Consider the following 22054-nt stretch of genomic DNA (forward strand, 5'->3'; position numbering starts at 1 on the left):
TTCTGTGTTTCCAGAAAAGTGACACCTCCTTCTTGTTCAGTAATGCATACTTGGGGACAGTGAGGCAGGATTCCATATGAACCATGAAGCAGTGAGCTGGAACAATACCCAGATGAAGGGGAAGATGATAATTATTTCCATCTTTGGGGCTTCGAAAGCACTTCTTCCAACAAGAAGCTTCAGCCCATACTCCTCCTACCCTGGCTCTGCCACTAGTCTGATGTGTAACCTTGGGCAAGTCCCTTCACTTCTCTGGGGCTCAGTTACACCATCTGTAAAATGGAAATTAAGACTGTGAGCCCGAGGTGGGACAGGGACTGTATCCAACCCGATTTGGTTGTATTCCTCCCCATCCCACCACCACCAGCACTTAGTCCAGTGCTTAGCACACCGTAAGCACTTGATAAATACCGCAGTATTATTTATTATTATTTGTATTTATTACAAGTGGAGAGGGCAGTGTTGACTGACATGCTACGCCATTTGGAGAAAGTTTGGGTTAGGAAGGCAAAAGCCAAGGTGGTTGCTCAATAAATACGATTGAATGAATGAATGAATGAATGGTTGGAAGTGGTGAAGGGAGGCTATGACTCCAGGCTGACAGTTCTTTCCAATCCCTGAAGCTTTCCCAACATCTTTGTGGGCAGTGAATGTGTTTACCAACGTGGTTGTATTGTACTGTATTGTAACTGTAGACAAGCAGCATGGCCTAGTGGATAGAACTCCGTCCTGGAAGTCAGAAAGATCTGGTTTCTAATCCCTGCTGTGCCACTTGTCTGTTGTATGACCTTGGGCAAGTCTATCTCACCACTGACCTCTCAACCCATGACATACCTCTCGCCTGGAACGCCTTCCCTCTTCATATCTAACGGACAATTATTCTTCCACTTTCCAAGCCTTATTGAAGGCACACCTCCTCCAAGAGGCCTTCCTTGACCTAGCCCGCATTTCCTCTTCTCCTGCTCCTTCTGCGTCACCTTGACCTGCTCCCTTTATTCATCTGCCCTTCCCCAGCCCCACAGCGTTTATGTACGTGTCTATAATTTGATTTATTTATATTAATGTCTGTCTCCACCTCTAGACTGTAAGCTTATTGTGGTCAGGGAATATTGTACTCTCCCAAGCACTTAGTATAGTGCTCTGCACACAGTAAGTGCTCAATAAATACAATTGACTGACTGACTGAACTTCTCTGTGCCTCAGTTACCTCAACTGTAAAATGGGAATTGAGGCTGTGAGCCCCAAGTGGGATATAGACTATGTCCAACCTGATTAGCATGTATCTACCCCTGAGCGCAGAACAGTGTCTGGCACATAGTAAGCGTTTAACAAATAGCATAAAAAGAGTGCTCTCCTAACTGCTTAGTGCAGTGTTTGACACCCAGTGAGCACTCGATAGATATGATTGATTGTATCCACGCATCAGTGGTTTTTATTGAGCTCTTATTATGTATAAAGTACTGTTCTATGCACTTGGGAGATAACAGAATTAGGAGACCAATTCCCTGCCCATAATGAGCTTATAGTCACAAGAGGGTACTTTGGAGGAAGCACCAAGGGATCGTGGACTATGGACCCAGTGGCAGATGTTTGAGGCTTTTTTTTTTAAAAAAAAAAGTTATTTGTTAAGCACTTACTAATTGTGATATTTGTTAAGTGCCAGGCACTGTACTAAGAGCTGGGGTAGATACAAGCTAATCAGGTTGAACACAGTCCTTGTCCCATGTGGGGCTCACAGTTTTAATCCTCCTTTTACAAATGAGGTAATTAAGGCAAAGAGAAGTGAAGTGACTTACCCGTGGTCACGCAGCACACCCATGGCAGAGCTGGGCTTAGAACCCAGGTCTGGGCTCTTTCCACTAGGTCACACTGCTTCTCTATTTACTAACGATCCTCAAATTCATGTTCATAGTGCTGGCTGTTCTCCACTCCTGAAAGAACCAAAGCGGGAGGAAATCGGGTCACCTTCCAATCTTCAAAACAGGAAGTTCCCAATCCCCAGGGTGTGAGTGAGTGTCAGGGCCTTAATCTGGTGGCAGGTTTTAAACTAGACTGTAACCTCATTGTGGGAAAGGAATGTATCTCTTTATTATTATATTGTACTCTCCCAAGCGCTTAGTACAGTACTGTGCACACAGTAAGTGCTCAATAAATACAGTTGAATGAATGAATGGAGGTTGTCTTACTAATGGGAGGTGCTGGATTAGGCTCCCCACAGCAGGGAAGACTAGAGTAAACCCTCCATCCGCCTCACTGCCCCCCACCTTTATTCTGAACCTTATGAAAAGAGCAGGGGAGTGAATATAGAGCAGAGGAGGTTTTACAGGATTCTTGTAGCTAGCAGGTCAAGCATTCAAGGAACGACTTCTAAACGTGCTCCACTACACAGGGAAAACAGAAGGAATAGATGCTGCCTTTAATAGATGTCTTTCCAAAGAGGAGAAGCCCCTCCTTCACCTGAGATGGCAGTGCCAGTCTCGTCTAAGTGGACAGGTGAGGTGACCATTGTCACCCCAACATGAGCCCCTCTGGATCCTCCCCCCACCCACCCCAATCCCTCCTGTCTCCTCCCCTTCCCCTTCAAATCCGACAGTCCACCACTCGCCCCATCTTCAAAGCTCTACTAAAACCTTCCCTGATTTATCTCCCATCTCCCCAACTATTCTCTCTCTCTATTACTTCACTTGAGTCCTGATCCCCTAGGGACTGAGGGGCTCACCCCACCCTCCTCTCCCCATTAATCTTTTCACTCAGTTCTTTCCCCTCCCTGTAATTTATTTTAAAGTCTGTTTCCCCACCTAAGCTGTAAACTCCTTGAGTGCAGGGACTGTGTCTACCTACTCTGTTGTACTAGATGCTTAGTATGCTGCACACAGTAAGTCTTCAATAAAGACCTTTGATAGGCCCCACTCTCCACTGATAAAATGACCAATTTTTTTTAATATTTTATTACAAAGCTTCCTTAAAAAACAAAACAAATGCTCAGCACGTTAACTCAAAATGGAATGACAAAAACGTTTCGGTTGACAGTATTTTTTGGCAAAGGCTGTGCCTTTTTTTTTTAAATGGGTACATCGCTGCTCATTTCAACGACTGGCAAAAAAAAATCCCACTAACAGGCTAATAAAAACAGATACAAATACAGAACATTTAAAGTAATAACGATTCAAGTGCTGGGCTTTTTACAAGAAGAAGAAGGAGGAGGAGAAGGAGGAAGGAAGGGAAGGTTGGGAGAGGAAGGGGAAACTCGCTGCAAACCAATCAGCTGACTGCATTGCTTAGGTTCACAAGAATAAAGTGAAGCAGGAATGATAGATCTACTGACAAGTTGACTTGGTTGTTACATTTATTTAGCTCTAGGGAACACCTTATAGTGAGAGGCCACTATTTGTGACAAAGAGTTCACAGAAAAGCCACATCTTCAGACAAGATCTCTCTCTGATGGAAAAGGAGGACTTCCTTTACTTTAAAAAAAAATCAACTCTTGGGATCGTATTTAAAAGCTCATAGCCAGTAAAATATACACCAAGAAAATGAAAACTAAAAGGTTTAAAATATAAAAGCATTCAAGTTTTGAAAAAAAAAAAAGAAGCAAACATAAAATCGATCCTTTTTGCACTGTTATTAAATAAAAATTGGGGGAGAAAGGAAGAGAGGAAAAGTCGGAGAAAGGAACCAAGGGCAAACTCTTCTCCAAACTCCTAGATGGTCCGGGTGAGGCCGGCGATGGGGCTGAGCCGCCCACGGGCTGATGAGACCAATGGACTTCTCCCGCTGGAGCTGCGACGCCGTGTTGGAAGTGCAAGTGTGGAGAGGGGCCGCTTGAGCTGAGCCTCGGCCGGCTGGAATGGGACGTGCGTCGTCCGATGGGTGGTTTTCCGTCTCTTTCCGTTTCTCCATCGGGCCTGGGCTCTTGCGGTAGGAGAGAAAGGGTTTGGCAGTGATTGTCTTTATGGTTCGGTGTCTCTGGCAGTGACCTTCCAAGTCGCGTTGGGCAGCAGACTCAGCCGGGGTGGGCGGCACCGGGCCGGAGAGCCGTCGAAGGTTTCAACAGGCTTCCATCTCCAGTAGAGGTCCGGGGGCCGCCGCCTTGGCTTTGCACGTCGAGAATGAGTTTCGTTTTCCACCTCCGGAGCCGGGGGGAACAGAGGAAAAGTGATTTAATGGGAGTCCCACTTAGGCTGCGCAGAAAAAGGGGTCGGGAGTCTCCCCAGTTCGCACGGTCATCGCCCACTGGCCTCGATCTGAGGACTGGGCCACCCCAGAGATGGAGGCCGCTGAGCCCAGATGTGGCCGCTCTGGTGGAATTGGGCTGAAACCCGAGTGGTTCTAGTTTGGGGGTCATCCACCACAGTGGTCTTCCAGATAGCGGCTTTCCAAAATGTTCACGATCCCTTTTTTTTTTCTTTAAGCACTTACTATGTGCCGGGCACTGTTCTAAGCGCTGGGGTAGCTACAAAATAACGAGGTTGGACACAGTCCCTGTCTCACATGAGGCTCACAATCTTACAGATTTTACAGATGAGGTAACTGAGGCCCAGAGAAGTGAAGTGACCTGTCCAAGGCCACACATCAGACAAGTGGTGGAGCCGGGATTAGAACCCTGGTCCTTTTTGACTCCCAGGGCTGTGGTCTATCCACTAGGCCACACTGCTTCTCAAGCATTTGGCTACCACCCTGGGTTATTCTGTCAATGGATGAAGGATGAATTAGGAAGCGTTCATGCAATTTGACCAAATGGGGTTAACTGTGGTTTGGATGGTATAAAAACCTTCTCCCTTAGATGGTAATAATGGGGATGATAATGATAATAACAACCATAAGGGTATCTGTTAAGCACTTACCTTGTGACCAGCACTGTACTAAGTGCTGGGGTACCTACAAGATAATCTGGTTGGACACAGTAGCCCCTGTCCTTCAGGGGGCTCACAATTTAGGAAGGGAGAACAGGCATTTCATCCCCATTTTACAGATGAGGAAACTGTGGCCCGGAGAGGTAATGTGACTTGCCCAAGGTCACACACCTAGGTCTCCTGACTCCCAGGCTTGGGGTCCCTCCCTAGGCCAAGCTGCTTCCTAGAGGACAGGGACAGAATGAGGAAAGTAACATACTGTGCCCAGAACATAAGAGGCAACCAGTACTAAGAACAACAATCTGCTGTGAATGGTTAACTCCTCTAGCTGGCAGCTTCCCATTTCCTCTTAATGCAGAGAAAGCAACCTCGGATTCCATCAAAATGATGTTGGAAATTGGAATTTGGAACACTGTCCTCACCAGCCAGTGGTCTGAAGCCTATAGGAGAAGCCATGTGGCCTAGTGGATAGAACACAGGCCTCAAAGTCAAGGACCTGGGTTCTCATCCTGGCTCCGCCACTTGTCTGCTCTGTGAACTTGAGCAAGTCACCTCACTTCTCTGTGCCTCAGTTCCCTCTCATCTGTAAAACGGGGATTGAGACCGTGAGCCCTGTGTGGGACCGGGGCTATGTCCAACCTGATTATGTGGTAAATGAGGCCCAGAAAAGTGACGTGGCTTGCCCGAGGTCACGCAGCAGACAAGTGGTGGAACCGGCATTAGAACCCAGGTCCTTCTGACTCCCCTTGTGGATAGAGCACAGGCCACGCTGCTTCTCTTGATTGAATGAAGCCCAAAGCTGCTGTCAAAGCAGTCCCAACTCATTAAGTTCCTATTTCTTTGCAAATCCTTGCAGCCCCAAGTTAATGGGGAAAAAAAACACACCTCAGTTTCCTGCAAAGAATGTTCTAGCAGGACCCTCAACTCCGGGGACATCTGAGGATCAAAGAGCCCCGAGGGTCTCTCCACCTTTCCAGGAGCCAGAGACAGAGGGGTCCAAGCAAACAGCCTGGAACCGGTGGTGAGGGCCCCCCTGTGCGACTTTATTTACTTTTGCCTTTTCATCCCAGATTTTCAAAGGTCTGGTCCAGGTTGCTCTTCCTGGGAAGGTTTTCCTCTCAGCCTTACACGAAAACATTCGGCTTCCTGTTGAGGAAAGGCCTTGGGGCCCCAGGCCAGAGGTTCACACAGCCGCCTGACACAAGCGCCCCGATTCAGAGCTTCTGTCCTTTAACAGTCAGGAATGTCTGCTTGGCTTAAGGAAATGAAATGTTCTTCTGTTGGACTCTTCCCTATCCCCTTCTCTTACCAGTGAGCCGCCTTTGAAGTCAGGAGGTTAAGACAACTTCCTTGGCCTTGCTCTGGCCTTCGGTCTTCTTTACACAGAGCCCAAAGTGCACTCTACAGAGCGAATGACACTGGCCTCTTCTTTCTCATCTATCTACTCTGCCTGGCAAACCCCCTCCTCTCAGGCACATTTTATATCTGTCAATGTGATGTTGGAAATATATATATATGCAAATATATGTATATATGCAAAAATATATGCATCTACATATCTACACATGCTTATCTGTCTCGCTACAGAGATTTAAATACATTTCTCCATATACCACTCTCCAGATATGTGTGTATATGCACACATATACACACATGCATATACACACATATCTAGAGAGGTATATGGAGAAATGTACATACACACACACACACACACACACACACACACACATATGTATATATATTTAAGGTATTTGTTAAGTGCTTACTATGTGCCAGGCCTTGTTCTAAGTGCTGGGGTAAATACAAGCTAATCAGTTGGGACATCGTCCCTGTTCCACATAACGCTCACAGTCTTGATCCCTATTTTACAGATGAGGGAACTGAGGCCCAGAGAAGTGAAGTGACTAACCCAAGGTAACACAGCAGGTAAGTGGAGAAGTCGGGAATAGAACCCAAGTCCTTCTGACTCCCAAGCCTGTGCTCTATCCACTAGGCCACACTGCTTCACACTCATTTCTGTTCGTATATTTACCCAACCACACGATTATCCAGTGACCAATGCCATGGGAGTTCTTGGACAACACGTTTGCTACCCTAAACATCTTAAGGTTGACAGTCACTCTGACACCTTACTGCCCCCCTCCCTGAATTATCTGTTCTCACACTCTCTTCCACTCTTTTCTCACAGTGCTTGCCCTTTCCAACCCCAGGCTCCTCAGACCAGAATCTGGCAACCAGTAGACATTTGAGGAAGGAATGTTTCGAAAGTTCTTGGGTCTGCCCAGGTGAGTGCTCAGTGATCTTGATTTCAAAGTTCAGGGGTCTCTGTTGCCAAATTGTATATTCCAAGTGTTTAGTACAGTGATCTGCGCACAGTAAACGCTCAATAGATATGATTGAATGAATTGGAAGGAAGAGGGTCAGATTCTGACCACCACCTTCCAACACGTCCCCCCATTCATTCAGTCATTCAATCCTATTTATTGAGCACTTACTATGTGCAAAGCACTGTACCAAGAAGTTACTAGGGTCACTCTATTTTTTAATGGTGTTTGTTAAGTGCTTATTACGTGCCAGTTACTGTGCTAAGCTCTGAGATAGATACAAGTTGATCAGGTTGGACACAGACCCTGTCCCACATAGGACTCACAGTTTTAATCCCCATTTTATGGATGAGGTAACTGAGGCACAGAAAAGTGACTCGCTCAAGGTCACACAATGGAGGAGCTGGGATTAGAACCCAGGGCCTTCTGACTCCAAGTCCCGTGCTCTATCCACCAGGTCACGCTGCTTCTTTAGAGGGAACGTATCCACCAACTCTGTTATGTTTTACTTCCGAGACCTAAGTCTGTTATGTTTTACTTCCGAGACCTAAGTACAGGGCTCTGCACACCATGACTACTCAGAAAATACTATTAATGATAATTACGATATTTGTTAAGTGCTTACTATGTGCCAGGCACTGTACTAAGCGCTGGGGTGGATACAAGCAAATCGGGCTGGACACACAGTCCCTGTCCCACGTGGGGCTCCCAGCCTCAAATCTCACATAGGCCTGGCTTCCTAGTTTCTTGAGGAAGCAGGAATCACCTCGCGAGCCAGCCAGTGAGTCTGCCTTAGTTTCCCCTTTAAAAACAGCCCAGATCCAAGCTGCCGGGCCAAACGCTACCTTAAAACAGGAGGAGACAAGGGGAAGGCCCTATGGCATTGCTTTTCAGATATAAAACAGGTCAAATCAGGATTCTTTTCAAGAAACCACAGGCATGTGCTAAGGAGACTGAAGATTTCCCACATCTAAGACTTCACTGGGGGGCTGCAGTTGAAGTCTGGCCAAGCAAGGCATGCCCTAGCAGAGCCCGGATCCACAAGTGAAGTCGGTGCAATCAAAGACGGCAATTATAGCTCCCTGGCTGTGGTTAGGCTTCAAAGAAAGCGCTGCAAGTCACATTTTACATACGTTAAGTCTTGGGCTCCATCCACAGCCGGGACCATTTCTACGGCCTGTCTGATGGCTGGTAATGAGTAACTGCTAAGGCGAAATCCAAACGCAAACCTTCCGCAGACCGAACTCGAAATCTGCAAAAATACCCAAAGCAGGCAACTGCCCGAGCTGTGGATTGGGCCAAATTCCTCTTACAGACAGGGTTGTGGGGAGGGGACGGGGAGAGAGGGGGCCACTCTAATTTTGTCTGGCCAAGCCAGAAGATTTCAACACCAGACCTGCTCTTTGCAGATAAAATTATATGGACCATGGAGCCCTGAGGGACCCTGAGCCTTGACTCAAAGGAAGTGCTTTGTGGGAAAGGGAAAAACATAAAAATACGATCTCCTCCTTCAAACAGCATGTTCATTAGAGCGGTAACCTAGGCAAGATCCCCAGCAGGAGGAAAAGGGTTAACAAAGAATCTAAGCCAAGCTGCAGAAGAGACCAAGACGTTGGGAGGGGACAGGTTACTGGCAGCCCGGGCAGAGGTCCAGGAAAAATTATCTTCCCTCTCTCACCTCCCTGGGCAAATTTAGGGCAAGGAGAGACAGGAGACCCAAGTTCAAGTGCCCCAAAATGCCACTCCAGAAAACTGTAACTGCTTCTGAAAATCCAAGAGAAGGAGGGGCGATTTGAATGTGATGGATGAACAGAGGGAAAAAGACAGAGTTTCAAGATAAAATTGCTTCACAGCCACTAGATCCAGGCCAATGATAGGAAAACCATCTTCCAGAGGGAAACTGACAAAATGGCAAAATCCCTGTAAGCATATTCATACCTAAAAATGAAATTCCCAACCTCTACAGCAAAAGGCCAACTCTCCCTTGGCTGAGGTAGCTTGCTGCCACACATTTATCGAAAAGAAAGTGAGGGCTTCCTTAGAAGACATGGGGAATTTTTCTAGAAGAAAGTGCAGACTTTCTCACCAGAGAGGGAGTCAGGGAGGGCTTTAGAGAGTAAAGCCCCTCAGAGGGATCTAACCTTTCACCCATCTCATAATTTGGAACCAAAGTACTGTGAAACTAGGAATCTCGATGCCTCCGGTTACTTATTTGAGAGGGGGAGGCTAGGCATAAGGAGTGAGAGGTTCCAAACCTGAACTTCTAAATGAGCTCCGCCCTAAGATTAAAAATATCACCTCAGAAACTCAGCCTCCGTTCTCAGGAATGAAAAATTCCCTAGCATTTGAGCAAAAGCCAGAACGATAATGAGAGGTTGTGGATGGTTGTGCCCTGTTGGTGTTTATACAGCTGCACTAGTCCCCAGCCTGCTGACAGAGCCCCGGCAGCAGAGCACTCTCTGGCCACTATCAGCTTCTCTGCCTGATCCTGAAATCCACGGTCTCTAAAGCAGATTTTCTTCCAGTCTTCGGCAATTCGGGTACTTCTTGAGTCACTTCCCCATCCTGTGACACTTAGAACCAGTTTCAACAAAGTCTACCCGCTAGACTTGAAACCAAACCCGTACATCCAAGATGGCTACTACGAGGGAATAATGTGCTTATTGCTGGGCTGACTGTGTTTTTTCTTTCTTTTAAATGGTATTTAGTTAGCGCTTACTATGTGTCAAGCCCTGTTCTAAGCGCTGGGGTCGATACAAGGTAATCAGGTTGGACACAGTCCATGTCTCCCATGGTTTTAATCTCCATTTTACGGATGAGGTAACTGAGGCACAGAGAAGTTAGTGTCTTGTTCCAGGTCCCACAGGAAACAAGTGGCAGAGTCAGGGCTAGAACTCAGGTTCTTTTGCCTCCTGTGTCCACGCTCTATCCAATAAGCTATACTGCTTGCTAAGGGTTTCCCTAATTTCTTGTATACTTACACCTCCACTGAGGGCAGGGACTGTGTCTGTCAATTCTGTTGTGCATACCAAGATACCACACAGTAGATGCTCAATCATAAGACACCATCCCTGCCCCTCATGGACACTGTGGCTACTCAAAATTTGTTTTCTCCCTTGCCCTTTTGAGCCTCCTTTATAACCAAACCGATACTGCCCCAGACCTCAAATTACAGGTGATTCTGAAGACTCACAGGGAAATGAATAGGTGTCCTCAAAGTCAAAACTCTTCAGGGAAACCCTCCCTGTAACTAACTCTGCTCATGTGTACCCGCTGTGGAAAGGTGGTCCTTCACGTCTGAAGTTGTGAATTACAGTTCTCCGTGACTGGAAAGGTTTGAGTTCCAATTAAGAGGAGTAGTAAACAGAACCAACCCCGCCCCATCCTTATAACTCACAAATACTGGAGTTCCAACTCTATGGTTGCGATTAGGCCTAAAGAATGTCAACTGCGTCTTTCACAGGAGTGCGTGGAAGGGAGATGAGAGGATCGAAAAAAAAAGACAAAAGTTAAGAGCCCCTGTTTCTATTCCAAGGGCCCTGAAAAAAAAAAAAACTTAACTCTTAGTGTTCTACTCTCTACCAACTTCTATGACTAATTCTGAGTTTAAGAAGCATAATAATAAGAATGGTATTTGTTAAGTCCTTACTATGTGCCAGGCACTGTACTTAGCACGGAGGTGGATCCAAGCAAATCGGGTTGGACACAGTCCCTGTCCCATGAGGGGCTCCCAGTTTCAATCCTCATTTTACAGATGAGGGAACTGAGGCCCAGAGAAGTGAAGTGACTTGCCCAAGGTCACACAGCAGACACGTGGCAGAGCTGGGATTAGAACTCATGACCTTCTGACTCCCAAGCCTGTGCTCTGTCCACTACACCATGCTGCTTCCCATGTTCCTCTAGACTGCAAGCTCATCTGTGCAAACTGTAAACTCATCCGTCTACACTGTAAGATCATCTGTCTAAACTGTAAGATCATTGTGGGCAGGGAACGTTTGCTGATTCTGTTATATTTTACCCTCCCAAGCACTTAGTACAGGGTTCTGCTCAAAGTAAGCACTCAATAAATACAACTGATTGATTCCTATTTTTCTCTTTAAATGCCCAAGGTTACAGTGGACAGAAACTGAACACCAGATAATTCTACTAAGGTTACCTTTAAAAAGGGACACTCTCCCACAAAGTCCAGGGTGAGCAGAGAGTCTGGCCTCATGGAGATCTAAGCAGGTGTGTTTAAAAGCAAAGTTAGAGATATTTGGGTTATGGATGGACAGATATTTTCATTTAACAGTCAATCCATTAGTGGAATTTAGAGTGCTTACTGTATTGAGAGAGCACCCTACTACATGTGAAATATCAACAGTTGGATCAGTGTGGTAGCAGTTTGGATGGGAGAGGAAAGGGCAGATTCTAGAGATGAGAAGGTGAAACCGACAGGATTTTGTGACAGATTGAGTAGGTGGGTTGAATGAAAATGAATTAAAACTGAAAAAAGCCAAGGGAAAGCAACCCTCCAGAAAATTCTTCATTCCTTCCCTCCCCTTTCCCTCTCTCATGCATCATTTTACTTTCAGAAATATTTTTCATCAGAACATGATACATAAAAAATACAGTGTATGCACATATTTCAAAAAGTAAAAGTTGACTTTGCATTGATAGACAGGAAAAATGATAATTTCAAGCAAAAGCCCTCGCCCTACCATTCCCTGTCATAGCAATTTATCTCATGTATCCCCGACTCAATTTTATTTTAATACCCATCTCCCCCACTAGACACTAAACTCCTTGAGGGCAGGGTGTACTTTATTTTTTACTTTTCCAAGCACTTAGCACAGTGCTCTGCACAGAGTTAACCCTCCCTAAGTGCTATGGATCAACTGAAGAGCTAGTCTCTGGCCTGGCATTAGGGGACTTTAAGATTCAATGAAGTAGAAGCAACATTAAGCCTCTATCCAAGTTTCCCATCAGCTGATAAATTGCACTAAGGTGGAGGAAAGGTTTCATCATTCATCGTCATCATCATCAATGCTATTTATTTAGCGTTCAATGTGTGCAGAGGACTGAACTTGGGGACATACAGTACAATAGAGCTAGTAGACAAAATGCCTGCCCTCATGCAGTCTAAGGGAGAAGACAGACATAAAAGTATATTAGGGGAAGCAACAGAGTAAAAGGATAGGTACATAATAATAATGGTATTTATTAAGCGCTTACAATATGCCAGGGACTGTTCTAAGCGCTGGGGTAGATATAAGATAATCAGGTTGGACACAGTCCCTGTCCCACATAGGACTCACAGTCTTAATCCAGGAGTGCTTTGTGCCTCTGCTGAGTATCAAAGTGCTTAAGAACTACACGATGAAGTGCAGAGTCAATGCAGAGGGGAGAGAGAATAGGGGAAATGAAGGATATGTCTGGGAAGGCCTCTTGGAGGAGATGGGATTTTAGGAGGGCTTTGAGGATGGAAAGAGTGGTGGTGGTCTCTCAGATATGAAGGATGAGGGAGTTCCAGGCCAGGGGGAGAATGAGGACAACAGGATGGATTCTTTAGGCTCCAGGGTCAGAGAGGTGGTCCCTTTCTCTCTTGGGATTGAAGCTGGCCTCAAAACCCATGGTTTCAGGCTCTGCGTTCCCTGGGACTTGGACCACCTCTGCCTTATTTCCCATCCATGTAGTTACTCAGCCTCAAAATCACTCACATGGGTGGATGTGCCGGCTGGCATATACAGCCTCAGCCCTGCATACCTCAGGGGGAGCAGTGTGGCCCAGTGGAAAGAGCACAGGCCTCGGAGTCAGAAGATCTGGATTCTAATCCCAGCTCCTCCACATGACTGCTGGTCAAGTCACTTCAATTCTCAGGGTCTCAGTTCCCTCATCTGCAAAACGGGGATTAAGACCGTGAGCCCCATATGGGACAGGGACTGTGTCCATCCTGATTAGTTGGCATCTACTCCAGCTCTTAGAACAGTGTTCGGCACATAGTAAGTGCCTAACAAGTACCATGATAATTAGTATTATTATTATTCTCTGTGTCTCAGTTTCCTCAACTACAAAATGGGAATTCAATACCTGCTCTCCCTCCTACTTAGACTGTGAACCCCATGAAGGAAAGAAACTATGCTTAATACAATGTGTGGCGAATAGTAAGCATTTAACAAAAATCCACAGCTATCATTTTTATCAATAAGTGACGCAGCTCATTTTATCCTAAACTCATTATTCAAAATTCACCCAGTTCTTTCCTAACAGTACTAGGCATTTGGATAGCATGATTTCAGGGAATGTCCTTTTGCCCACATGGGTCTCTCTGAATGCGCAATGTATAACTGGAAGACAGAAAAGGAGTGTGGCCTAGGGGAAAGAACACAGGCCTTTAAGTAGGTGGGAGTGGAATTCATTCCTCACTTAAGGATGGGACATCTAATACCTCCACTTTTCCCTTTACATCTCACACTTTTCCATGAATTTATCCAAACTCCTCTTGAACCTGCAGATCTTTGATCTGCACCGCTTCCTCACTGCTTCCTCTGAGATAACAAATTCCATATGTTTACCACCCACTGGGTGAAGAAATGTTTCCTTTTGTTTATTTTTGAACCACCTCCTTCTAGCTTCAACCGGTGTCTCTCACACTGGAGTTGTGTCCTTTGTGGCAATTTCCTTAACCCCTTGCAGAGCCATGGATTAAAAAAAAGTTATCCATTTGAGAATATATCGATGAACCTTATAATAATAAATGTAATGATTATTATGGTACTCGTTAAGCGCTTACTATATGCCAAGCGCTATTCTAAGCTCTGGGGTAGATACAAGCTAATCAGGTTGGACAGAGTCCGTGTCCCCACATGGAGCTCACAATCTTAATCTCCATTTTGCAGACGAGGTAACGAGGCACAGAGAAGTGCCTTGCCCAAGGTCACACAGCAGATTTGTGGCCAAAGCAGAATTAGAACTCAGGTCCTAAGGCACACTGCTTCTCTGACTACAAATCTGTCAGTCTTCCTCTCCTCTCCCTGTTCCCTTCCCCCTTCCAGCTCCCCATCCAGGGCTGCCTCACTTCTGTCCAACTTTCCTCACCCTCGTGCATTCGTCCACGACTCGCAGCCCTGAGGGTGCGACAGTGATGGTGGCCTCACTTCAGGTTGGAAGCACCTCACGGACTCTCTGTGTCCTGACAACACTAATTTCGACCAGCGAACGCCGGGGAACTTCATCCTAGCCCTGTTAGTCCTCTAGGCCATAAACTAGTTGTGGGCAAGAAATGTGTCTGTTAATATTGTTGCATTATAGCTTAGTACGGTGCTTTGCACACAGTAAACGCTCAATAAATATGACTTACTGACTAGTTGAAATTCAGCACGGGAGGGCTGAAGAGCTTTGGCATGGTGTTCTCAAAGAGTTGTGTCCCCAGATGGACCGGTCATTGGGCATGGAGGTTTCCGGATTAAAGGTTGCTGCTTGTGCGGGCAGGTTGGCATTCAGCAATCTCTCTTGGGCATTTAATAATTAGGGTACTTGTGAAGCGCTTACTATGTGCCAAGTACTGTTCTAAGTGCTGGGGTCGGTACAAGTTAATCAGGGTGGACGCAGTCCCTGTCCCACATAGGGCTCCCAATCTTAATCCCCATTTTTCAGATGAGGTATCTGAGGCCCAGAGAAGTGAAGTGACTTGCCCAAGGTCACACAGCAGACCAGGGTGGAGCTGGGATTAGAACTCATGCTCTTGTGACTATTAGAGAAGCAGCGTGGCTCAGTGGAAAGAGCCCGGGCTCTGGAGTCAGAGGTCATGGGTTCCAATCCTGGCTCCGCCAATTGTCAGCTGCGTGACTTTGGGCAAGTCACTTAACTTCTCTGGGCCTCAGTTACCTCATCTGTAAAATGGGGTTGAAGACTGTGAGCCACCTGTGGGACAACCTGATCACCTTGTAACCTCCCCAGCGCTTAGAATGGTGATTTGCACATAGTAAGCGCTTAATAAATGCCATCATTATTTTTATTACTAAACCCAAGCTCTGTTCACTAATATACGCCCGTGGTGTCACTGGCTTGGCTGCATTAGTGTGGGGGGAAGACCAAGAGTAGGAGAGGAGTTGTTGGGAGTGAACACAGCCTGAGAATGGAGGTTGTCTGCCCCAGACCCTCCCTGCACTACCCTCAAGTTGGGAATGCCTCGCCCCACCCCACTCCCCCCCACCCCACTGGTTCCTTGTAGAAGTCAGAGCTGCAGCCCAAGTGGTGATATTATTAATAATAGTAATAATTAATGAGAGTAATAATGATTACAGTTACTGTGGTATTTGTTACACAATAACTATGTGCCCTGCACTTTAGTAAGCACTTGGGTAAAACCAGGACAATTAGGTCGGACACAGGCCCTGTCACAAGTGAGGCTCCAAGTCTGAATAGGAGGTAGAACAGCTATTGAAGCCCCGTTTTACAGATGAGAAAACTGAGGCCCGGAGAAGTTAAATGCCTCATCTAAGGTCCCACAGCAGATGTGAGGCAGGAATAGAATGCAAAGTCTATGACTTCCAGGCTTGTGCTCTCCCCACTAGGTCACCGCTTCCAACTAGGCCACGTGCTGGGGCTATCTATGTCCCTCCAGCTCGGACCACTGCGTTCTGTGCCAGAGAACTGAGGCGGGGGATGCGGAGGGCATTCAAGCCAATCACCTTGCCCCTTCCTACCTCACCTTGTTACTCTCCAACTTCAACCCAGCCCTCACACTTTGCTCCTCAAATGCTAAACTTCCCATGGAACCTCAGTCTCCTCTATCTCACCGCCAACCTCTAGCCCACGTCCTGCCTCTGTCCTATAACGCCCTTCCTCTTCCTATCCGACAATTTCTCTCCCCTACTTCAAAGCCTTATTGAAGGCACATCTCCTCCAAGAGGCCTTCCCTGACTAAGCCCTCCTTTCCTCTTCTCTCATTCCCTTCTAAGTCGCCCAGATTGGCTCTCTTTATTCATCCCCACGCCCAGCCCCACAGCACTTATGTACATAGCTGCCATTTATTTATTTATATCAATGTCTACCTCCCCCTCCATTCATTCATTCAATCGTATTTATTGAGCCCTTACTGTGTGCAGAGCATTGTACTAAGCGCTTGGGAAGTACAAGCTGGCAACATATAGAGACGGTCCCTACCCAACAATGGACTCACAGTCTAGTCTCACGGTAGCTGGCAATGTGGCAGCTACTACTGCTACTACTTTTTTTAAATTTATCATGGTATTTATTAAGCCCTGCCAAGCACTGAGGACTGGGTTAGACACAAGATAATCAAGTTGGACACAGTTCCTGTACATGGGATTATAGTGGACACTTTCTCTAGACTGTAAGATCATTGTGGGCAGGGAATGCATCCTTAATATTGTACTCTCCCAAGTATTTAATATGATGCTCTGCACACAGTAAGTGCTCAATAAATACGATTGACTGACTGACTTGGGGACTGCATCCTCCACCGTCTCCTGTTTGTCCTCTCTCTGCCAGCAGCTCTCTGATCACCTTCTCCCTGGGCAGTCCTCTCAGCTCCCATCCCAGGAGTGGGAGGAAGAGTAGGAAGGAAGGAGGAGGGAGCAAGCAGGCTCCTGGAACCTCCTTCACCCCCTAAACAGCTCAGTCAGGTTTCCCTCCATCCACTCATCTCTCCCACCTCACCCCAGCTCACAATCTTCATTCTTCTCAAGCTATCTATCCATTCATTCATTTGATCACATTTATTGAGCGCTTACTGTATGCAGAACACTGTACTAAGCATTTGGGAAGTACAGTTCTGCAACAAATAGAGACAATCCCTGCCCACAACAGGCTCCAATTTGTGTGCTTCACTTTCATCTCTCCCAACACCGACGTCTTGCCCACACCCTCCCCACTGCTAGGAATTCCCTCTCCCTCCTTAGCGGACAGACCCCAGCTCTCCCCATCTTCAAAGCCCTTGGGAAATCATAATAATGATGGCATTTGTTAAGCACTTACTATGTGCAAAGCACTGTTCCAAGCGTTGGGGAGGTTACGAGGTGATCAGGTTGTCCCACGGGGGGCTCACACTTTTAATCCCCATTTTACAGGTGATGTAACTGAGGCCCAGAGAAGTTAAGTGACTTGCCCAAAGTCACACAGCTGACAGTTGGTGGAGCAGGGATTTGAACCTATGACCTCTGACTCCAAAGCCCAAGCTCTTGCCACTGAGCCACGCTGCTTCTCCAGCATGGCTATATCCTCCCCAATTCTCACTTTTGCACTTACACACCACCTAAACACTCAAGTATTCTCAGCCCTCCACATCCTCACGTAGGATATTAAGTACTAACCATTTACATATCCCCTTGAATCTTCTTCCTCCTATCTGTAATTTAGTTTAGTGTCCATCTTCCTTGCTAGATTGTCAGTCCTCAAGGGCAGGGATCTTGTCTTCGAATTCTATGACATTGTCTTCTCCCTAGTACTAGGTTCACACGAGATGCTCAATAAATATTGCTGTCAGAGTCCCCGGTTTCGATGAGGTCCGAGAGAGGCAGTTGGGTGGGAAGGCTGAGAGGGATATAAGGCAGCAACCGGTAGTAGCAGTGTGGCTTAGTGGTTAGAGCCTGGGCATCAGAAGGACCTGGGTTCTTATCCCAGCTCTGCCACTTGTCTGCTGTGTGACCTTGGGCTGGCTACTTCACTTCTCTGGGCCTCAGTTACCTCATCTGTAAAATGGGGATTAAGACTGTGAGCCCCACTTGGGACAATCTGATTACCTTGTATCTACCCCAGTGCTTATAATTATTATTAGTATTACTGTGGAATTTGTGAAGCGCTTATTATGTGCCAAGCACTATACTAAGCACTGGATCTGTTACAAGGTAAGCTGATGGGACACAATCCCCATCCCATATGGAGCTCACAGTGGAAGGGGGATGAGGAGGAAGTACTTTATCTCTATTTTACAGGTGAGAAAACTGAAGCACACAGACATTAAGTGATTTGCCCAAGGATACTTAGCAGGCAGGTGGAGGAGGCAGCATTTGAACCCAGGTCTCTGGATACCCAAGCCTGTCCTCTTTTCACTAGGTGGGATTGGGACAGGGGCTGTGACCTATCCCATTGTCCCGTATTCATTCCAGCTCTTGCCACATAGTAAGCACTTAATAAATATCATAATCATTCATTTTTTGATTGGTGCTTTAAAGTAGCTTTGCCCTGTGCATATCACAGGTCTAACAACAGTCATCTAGATACCCAGTTTATGTGCAAAGATCAGTCCCCATTTGGGATTACCCAGGGCACGGTTACCTTCACGGTCTGAAAAATTAAGACAGGTTATAACACCTGGGGAGGGGAAAGAGGAAGATTTCAGTGTAAGGCAGCCATAAAACACCTCAGGTTAGTTGTCCAGCTCTCTTCAAAAAATCAGAATTTTTCTAGTTTTGCATTTCAATTGTGAATTTTGTTGGTATTTTTCCAGTGTTTGGCCTGGCTAGAATCCCAAAGTCAATGAGTAGGTGGGGAGAAGGGAAAAACAGAGGGTCAAAAAACATGAAGACATGAAAATGTGAAAAAACGGGTCATAAACACAGCATCCGGACTATCTTGTAACTCCAAAGGTCCCGGATAAAATACGGTGTTTACGAGTGAAAACTTCCGAACTTTCTCCTCTTCAGAAAGAGAAGCAAGAGTGGGACTGAAAGACATTATAGCAATCGTCATCATCATCATTGTGATATTTGCTAAATATGAATTATGTGCTAAGCACTGGGGTAGATGGTATACAATCACAGCAGACAGGGTTCCTGTCCCATACGGGGCTCACTGTCTAAGTGGGAGGGAGAACAGATACTAAATCCCCATTTTATGGATGAGGGACCTGAGGCCCAGAGAAGTTAAGTGACTTGCCCCAGGTCACACAGCAGGTAAGTGACGGAGCCGGGTTTTGAACCCAGAACCTCTGACTCCTGGGCCCGTGCTCTTTCCACTAGGCTACACTGAGGAAACAAGAGAAGGGAGGTATGGGGTAAGAGGAAGCATTCAATCGCTACCATAGAGCCGGCATAAAAAACCTTTGGTTTTCAAAACATGGCCTTTGAGTTACCAATTTGATTTTCAAGATTTTTCTTTTTTCAAAGTGACGGTGCGTGGGATCAGAGTCAGCAAGACGATTTGCCAGCGAGGGCCTATTGTACAAAGGCTGTCGGCAGTAAGACTGGAGAGACGTTCTTACCATGTTTCAGATGTAGGCAGCGGTCATTCTGGGACCCGGACCTGTAGAAAATTGGGTCCTTTAACAGATTTTCACTGAAGAGGATTGCTTACATTCCAAATACCTAGCATGCTACAACATAATGTGGCATTGCTTGCTTTACTTTGTGTGGTTCTTATACCAGCCATTTCTTTTCTTGTCCATGTGGGACTCCTTTTAGTGGAGGGAAGAGCAGAAAAATAAGACCTCACTGATTCTACTTCTTCGAAGATAGAAACTAGTTTCAATAATGGAGTCTCTGACTGCTTGTTTTTAAACTATGTGGTTTGGAAAAAAAAAAAGCAATTCCAGGGAATGGAATGTTTTATGTTCTACAAACAACACAAAATATGACAACTTTGGGGGAGGATGTGAATGGAAAAACAGAGGTAGAAAAAAAGACAAATCAATATAGAGAAAAAGAACGAAGCCAAATAGCAGAAGTAATCATTTCTCCACCGTTAATGCCCAGGATTCTAGGGGAGAGTGAATCCAGGAGGGGTCTTTTGAATGTATCTGCACACATTCATATTCTTTCGAGTCTCCGGTTAGACAACAGGGTTAAAAGCAAAATGTATACAACCACAGAATACGGCAGTATTCAGAGAGACGCCTGTTGCTTCAAGCAGGGGATGTTAGAAACAGAAAGAATGAAAGGCAAAAATCACACCAGGCATACCTGATGTGGATTCCTGTAGCTTCTCTCGCTTCCTCTTCTTTTTCTTACCCTAAAAAAAACCAAAAAACAGGTCATTTGTCACTTAGGCATAATGAAAAAAATCACACGAAGAGAAAATGCTTCTTATCATAAAAATACATCTCCTGTTTTCACTGTTCACATTAAAGAAGGTTCCATATTAGCCTGGGACTACAGCTAAAAGGCCAGACCTAGGACAAAGGGGCATGGAGGAAATGAAGGGAATCCAAAAGATACCATGCTGTTTCCAGGGAACTTAGTTTCTATGTGGATAAGTGACTTAAATTCATCAAAGGTAACATAATAACTAGAAAGGTGACCCCAGGGCAAGGATACAAAGAGTAGGGGGTACTTCCAAATAATATATGAACAAGCAGAACATTTAAAAGGAGGATTCCATTTTTTTGGACTACGTTTTGTTCTTTTTGGAAGTTGCTTTTGTTATTTGCCTAGCACAGAGATGTTCCAAGCACAATGTGTGAATGAAGACCGATGATCTGTGAAAGTCCCCTTTGTGACCATTGCGACAGAAAATAGGTCTTCCATAGCTAAAGTGATCCAGGGGGACTGCAGCGCTGCTCGTGAAACAGATCTGTCTCCTCTTCTTCAGTGGGGCAACCCTGATTGGGGCAAAGTTGCCACAGAGTTGGACGATGGCAGAGGAGGAGGCATTGTTAAGCATTTACTATGTGTCAAGCACTGTTCTAAGTGCGGGAGTAGATATAAGGTTATCGGTGTGGAAACTGTTCCTGTCTTGCATGGAGCTTGCAGTCTAAGTAGGAGGGAGAACAGGTATTGAATCCCCATTTTGCAGATGAGGGAACTGGGGCACAGAGAATTGAAGTGACTTGCCCAAGACCTCACAGGAGATGAGTGGCAGAACTGGGATTAGAACCCAAGTCCTCTGACTCCCGGGCTTGTGTTCTTTCTACTAGGCTATGTTGCTTCTCAAAGAATGTCTTCAGAGCATCTTTCATGGCCTATTGAAAGAGCAAGGGGTTGGGAAGTAGTTAAGTTCAGGCTCTGCTGCTTGCCACTCTGTGTTCAGTGCTCTGCACATAGTAAGTGCTCAATAAATACCACTGATTGAGAAATTCTGCTGCTAGACTACTCTTTCTGAGCTGAGAAGAGACAAGGTAACTCAGGAAGATAGAAGTTTTGATGCCAAGGGGAGATCATATACGTTCACCATTGCAAAACAGAATTTTTTTTAATGGTCTTTGTTAAGTGCTTACCTTGTGCCAGGCAGCGTACAAGCTAATCAGGTTGAACAAGGTCCTTGTCCCACATGGGGCTCACACTCTTAAATCCCCATTTTACAGATGAGGTAACTGAGGCCGAGAGAAGTTAAGTGACTTGCTCAAGGTCTCACAGGAGACACGTGGCGGAGCTGGGATTAGAACCCAGGTCCCCTGATTCCCAGGCCTGGGCTCATCCCACATCATCATCATCATCATCAATCGTATTTATTGAGAGCTTACTATGTGCAGAGCACTGTACTAAGCACTTGGGAAGTACAAATTGGCAACATATAGAGACAGTCCCTACCCAACAGTGGGCTCACAGTCTAAAAGGGGGAGACAGAGAACAAAACCAAACATACTAACAAAATAAAATAAATAGAATAGATATGTACAAGTCAAATAAATAAATAAATAAATAGAGTAATAAATATGTACAAACATATATACATATATACAGGTGCTGTGGGGAAGGGAAGGAGGTAAGATGGGGGGATGGAGAGGGGGACGAGGGGGAGAGGAAGGAAGGGGCTCAGTCTGGGAAGGCCTCCTGGAGGAGGTGAGCTCTCAGTAGGGTCTTCCCTTGTGCTCTGCTTATGCTTGGTAGCCAGAAAAGGCAAATCAGCCTCCAGCACATAATGAGATATTTCCCATTCCTGAGATGGGGCTGGCAGCGTGGCAGCTACTACTACTACTACTACTTTTTGTAATTT

General features: G+C 45.9%; 1 protein-coding gene across 1 annotated transcript in view; it reads right to left on the reverse strand.

Annotated features, from left to right (window-relative positions):
- Positions 1 to 2944: 2944 nt before the first annotated feature.
- LEF1 (lymphoid enhancer binding factor 1) overlaps positions 2945 to 22054 on the reverse strand; it is a gene marked incomplete at its 5' end in the record, with an annotated part of 145607 nt that continues 126497 nt past the window's right edge. The window contains 3 exons of the mRNA XM_038755040.1: positions 2945 to 4127; positions 19386 to 19426; positions 20083 to 20131. Of these exons, the coding sequence (XP_038610968.1) occupies positions 19392 to 19426; positions 20083 to 20131 (84 nt within the window). The remainder of the gene's footprint in view (positions 4128 to 19385; positions 19427 to 20082; positions 20132 to 22054) is intronic.

This window comes from Tachyglossus aculeatus, chromosome 12 (genome assembly GCF_015852505.1).
Source record: "Tachyglossus aculeatus isolate mTacAcu1 chromosome 12, mTacAcu1.pri, whole genome shotgun sequence".
Lineage (NCBI taxonomy): Eukaryota > Metazoa > Chordata > Mammalia > Monotremata > Tachyglossidae > Tachyglossus > Tachyglossus aculeatus.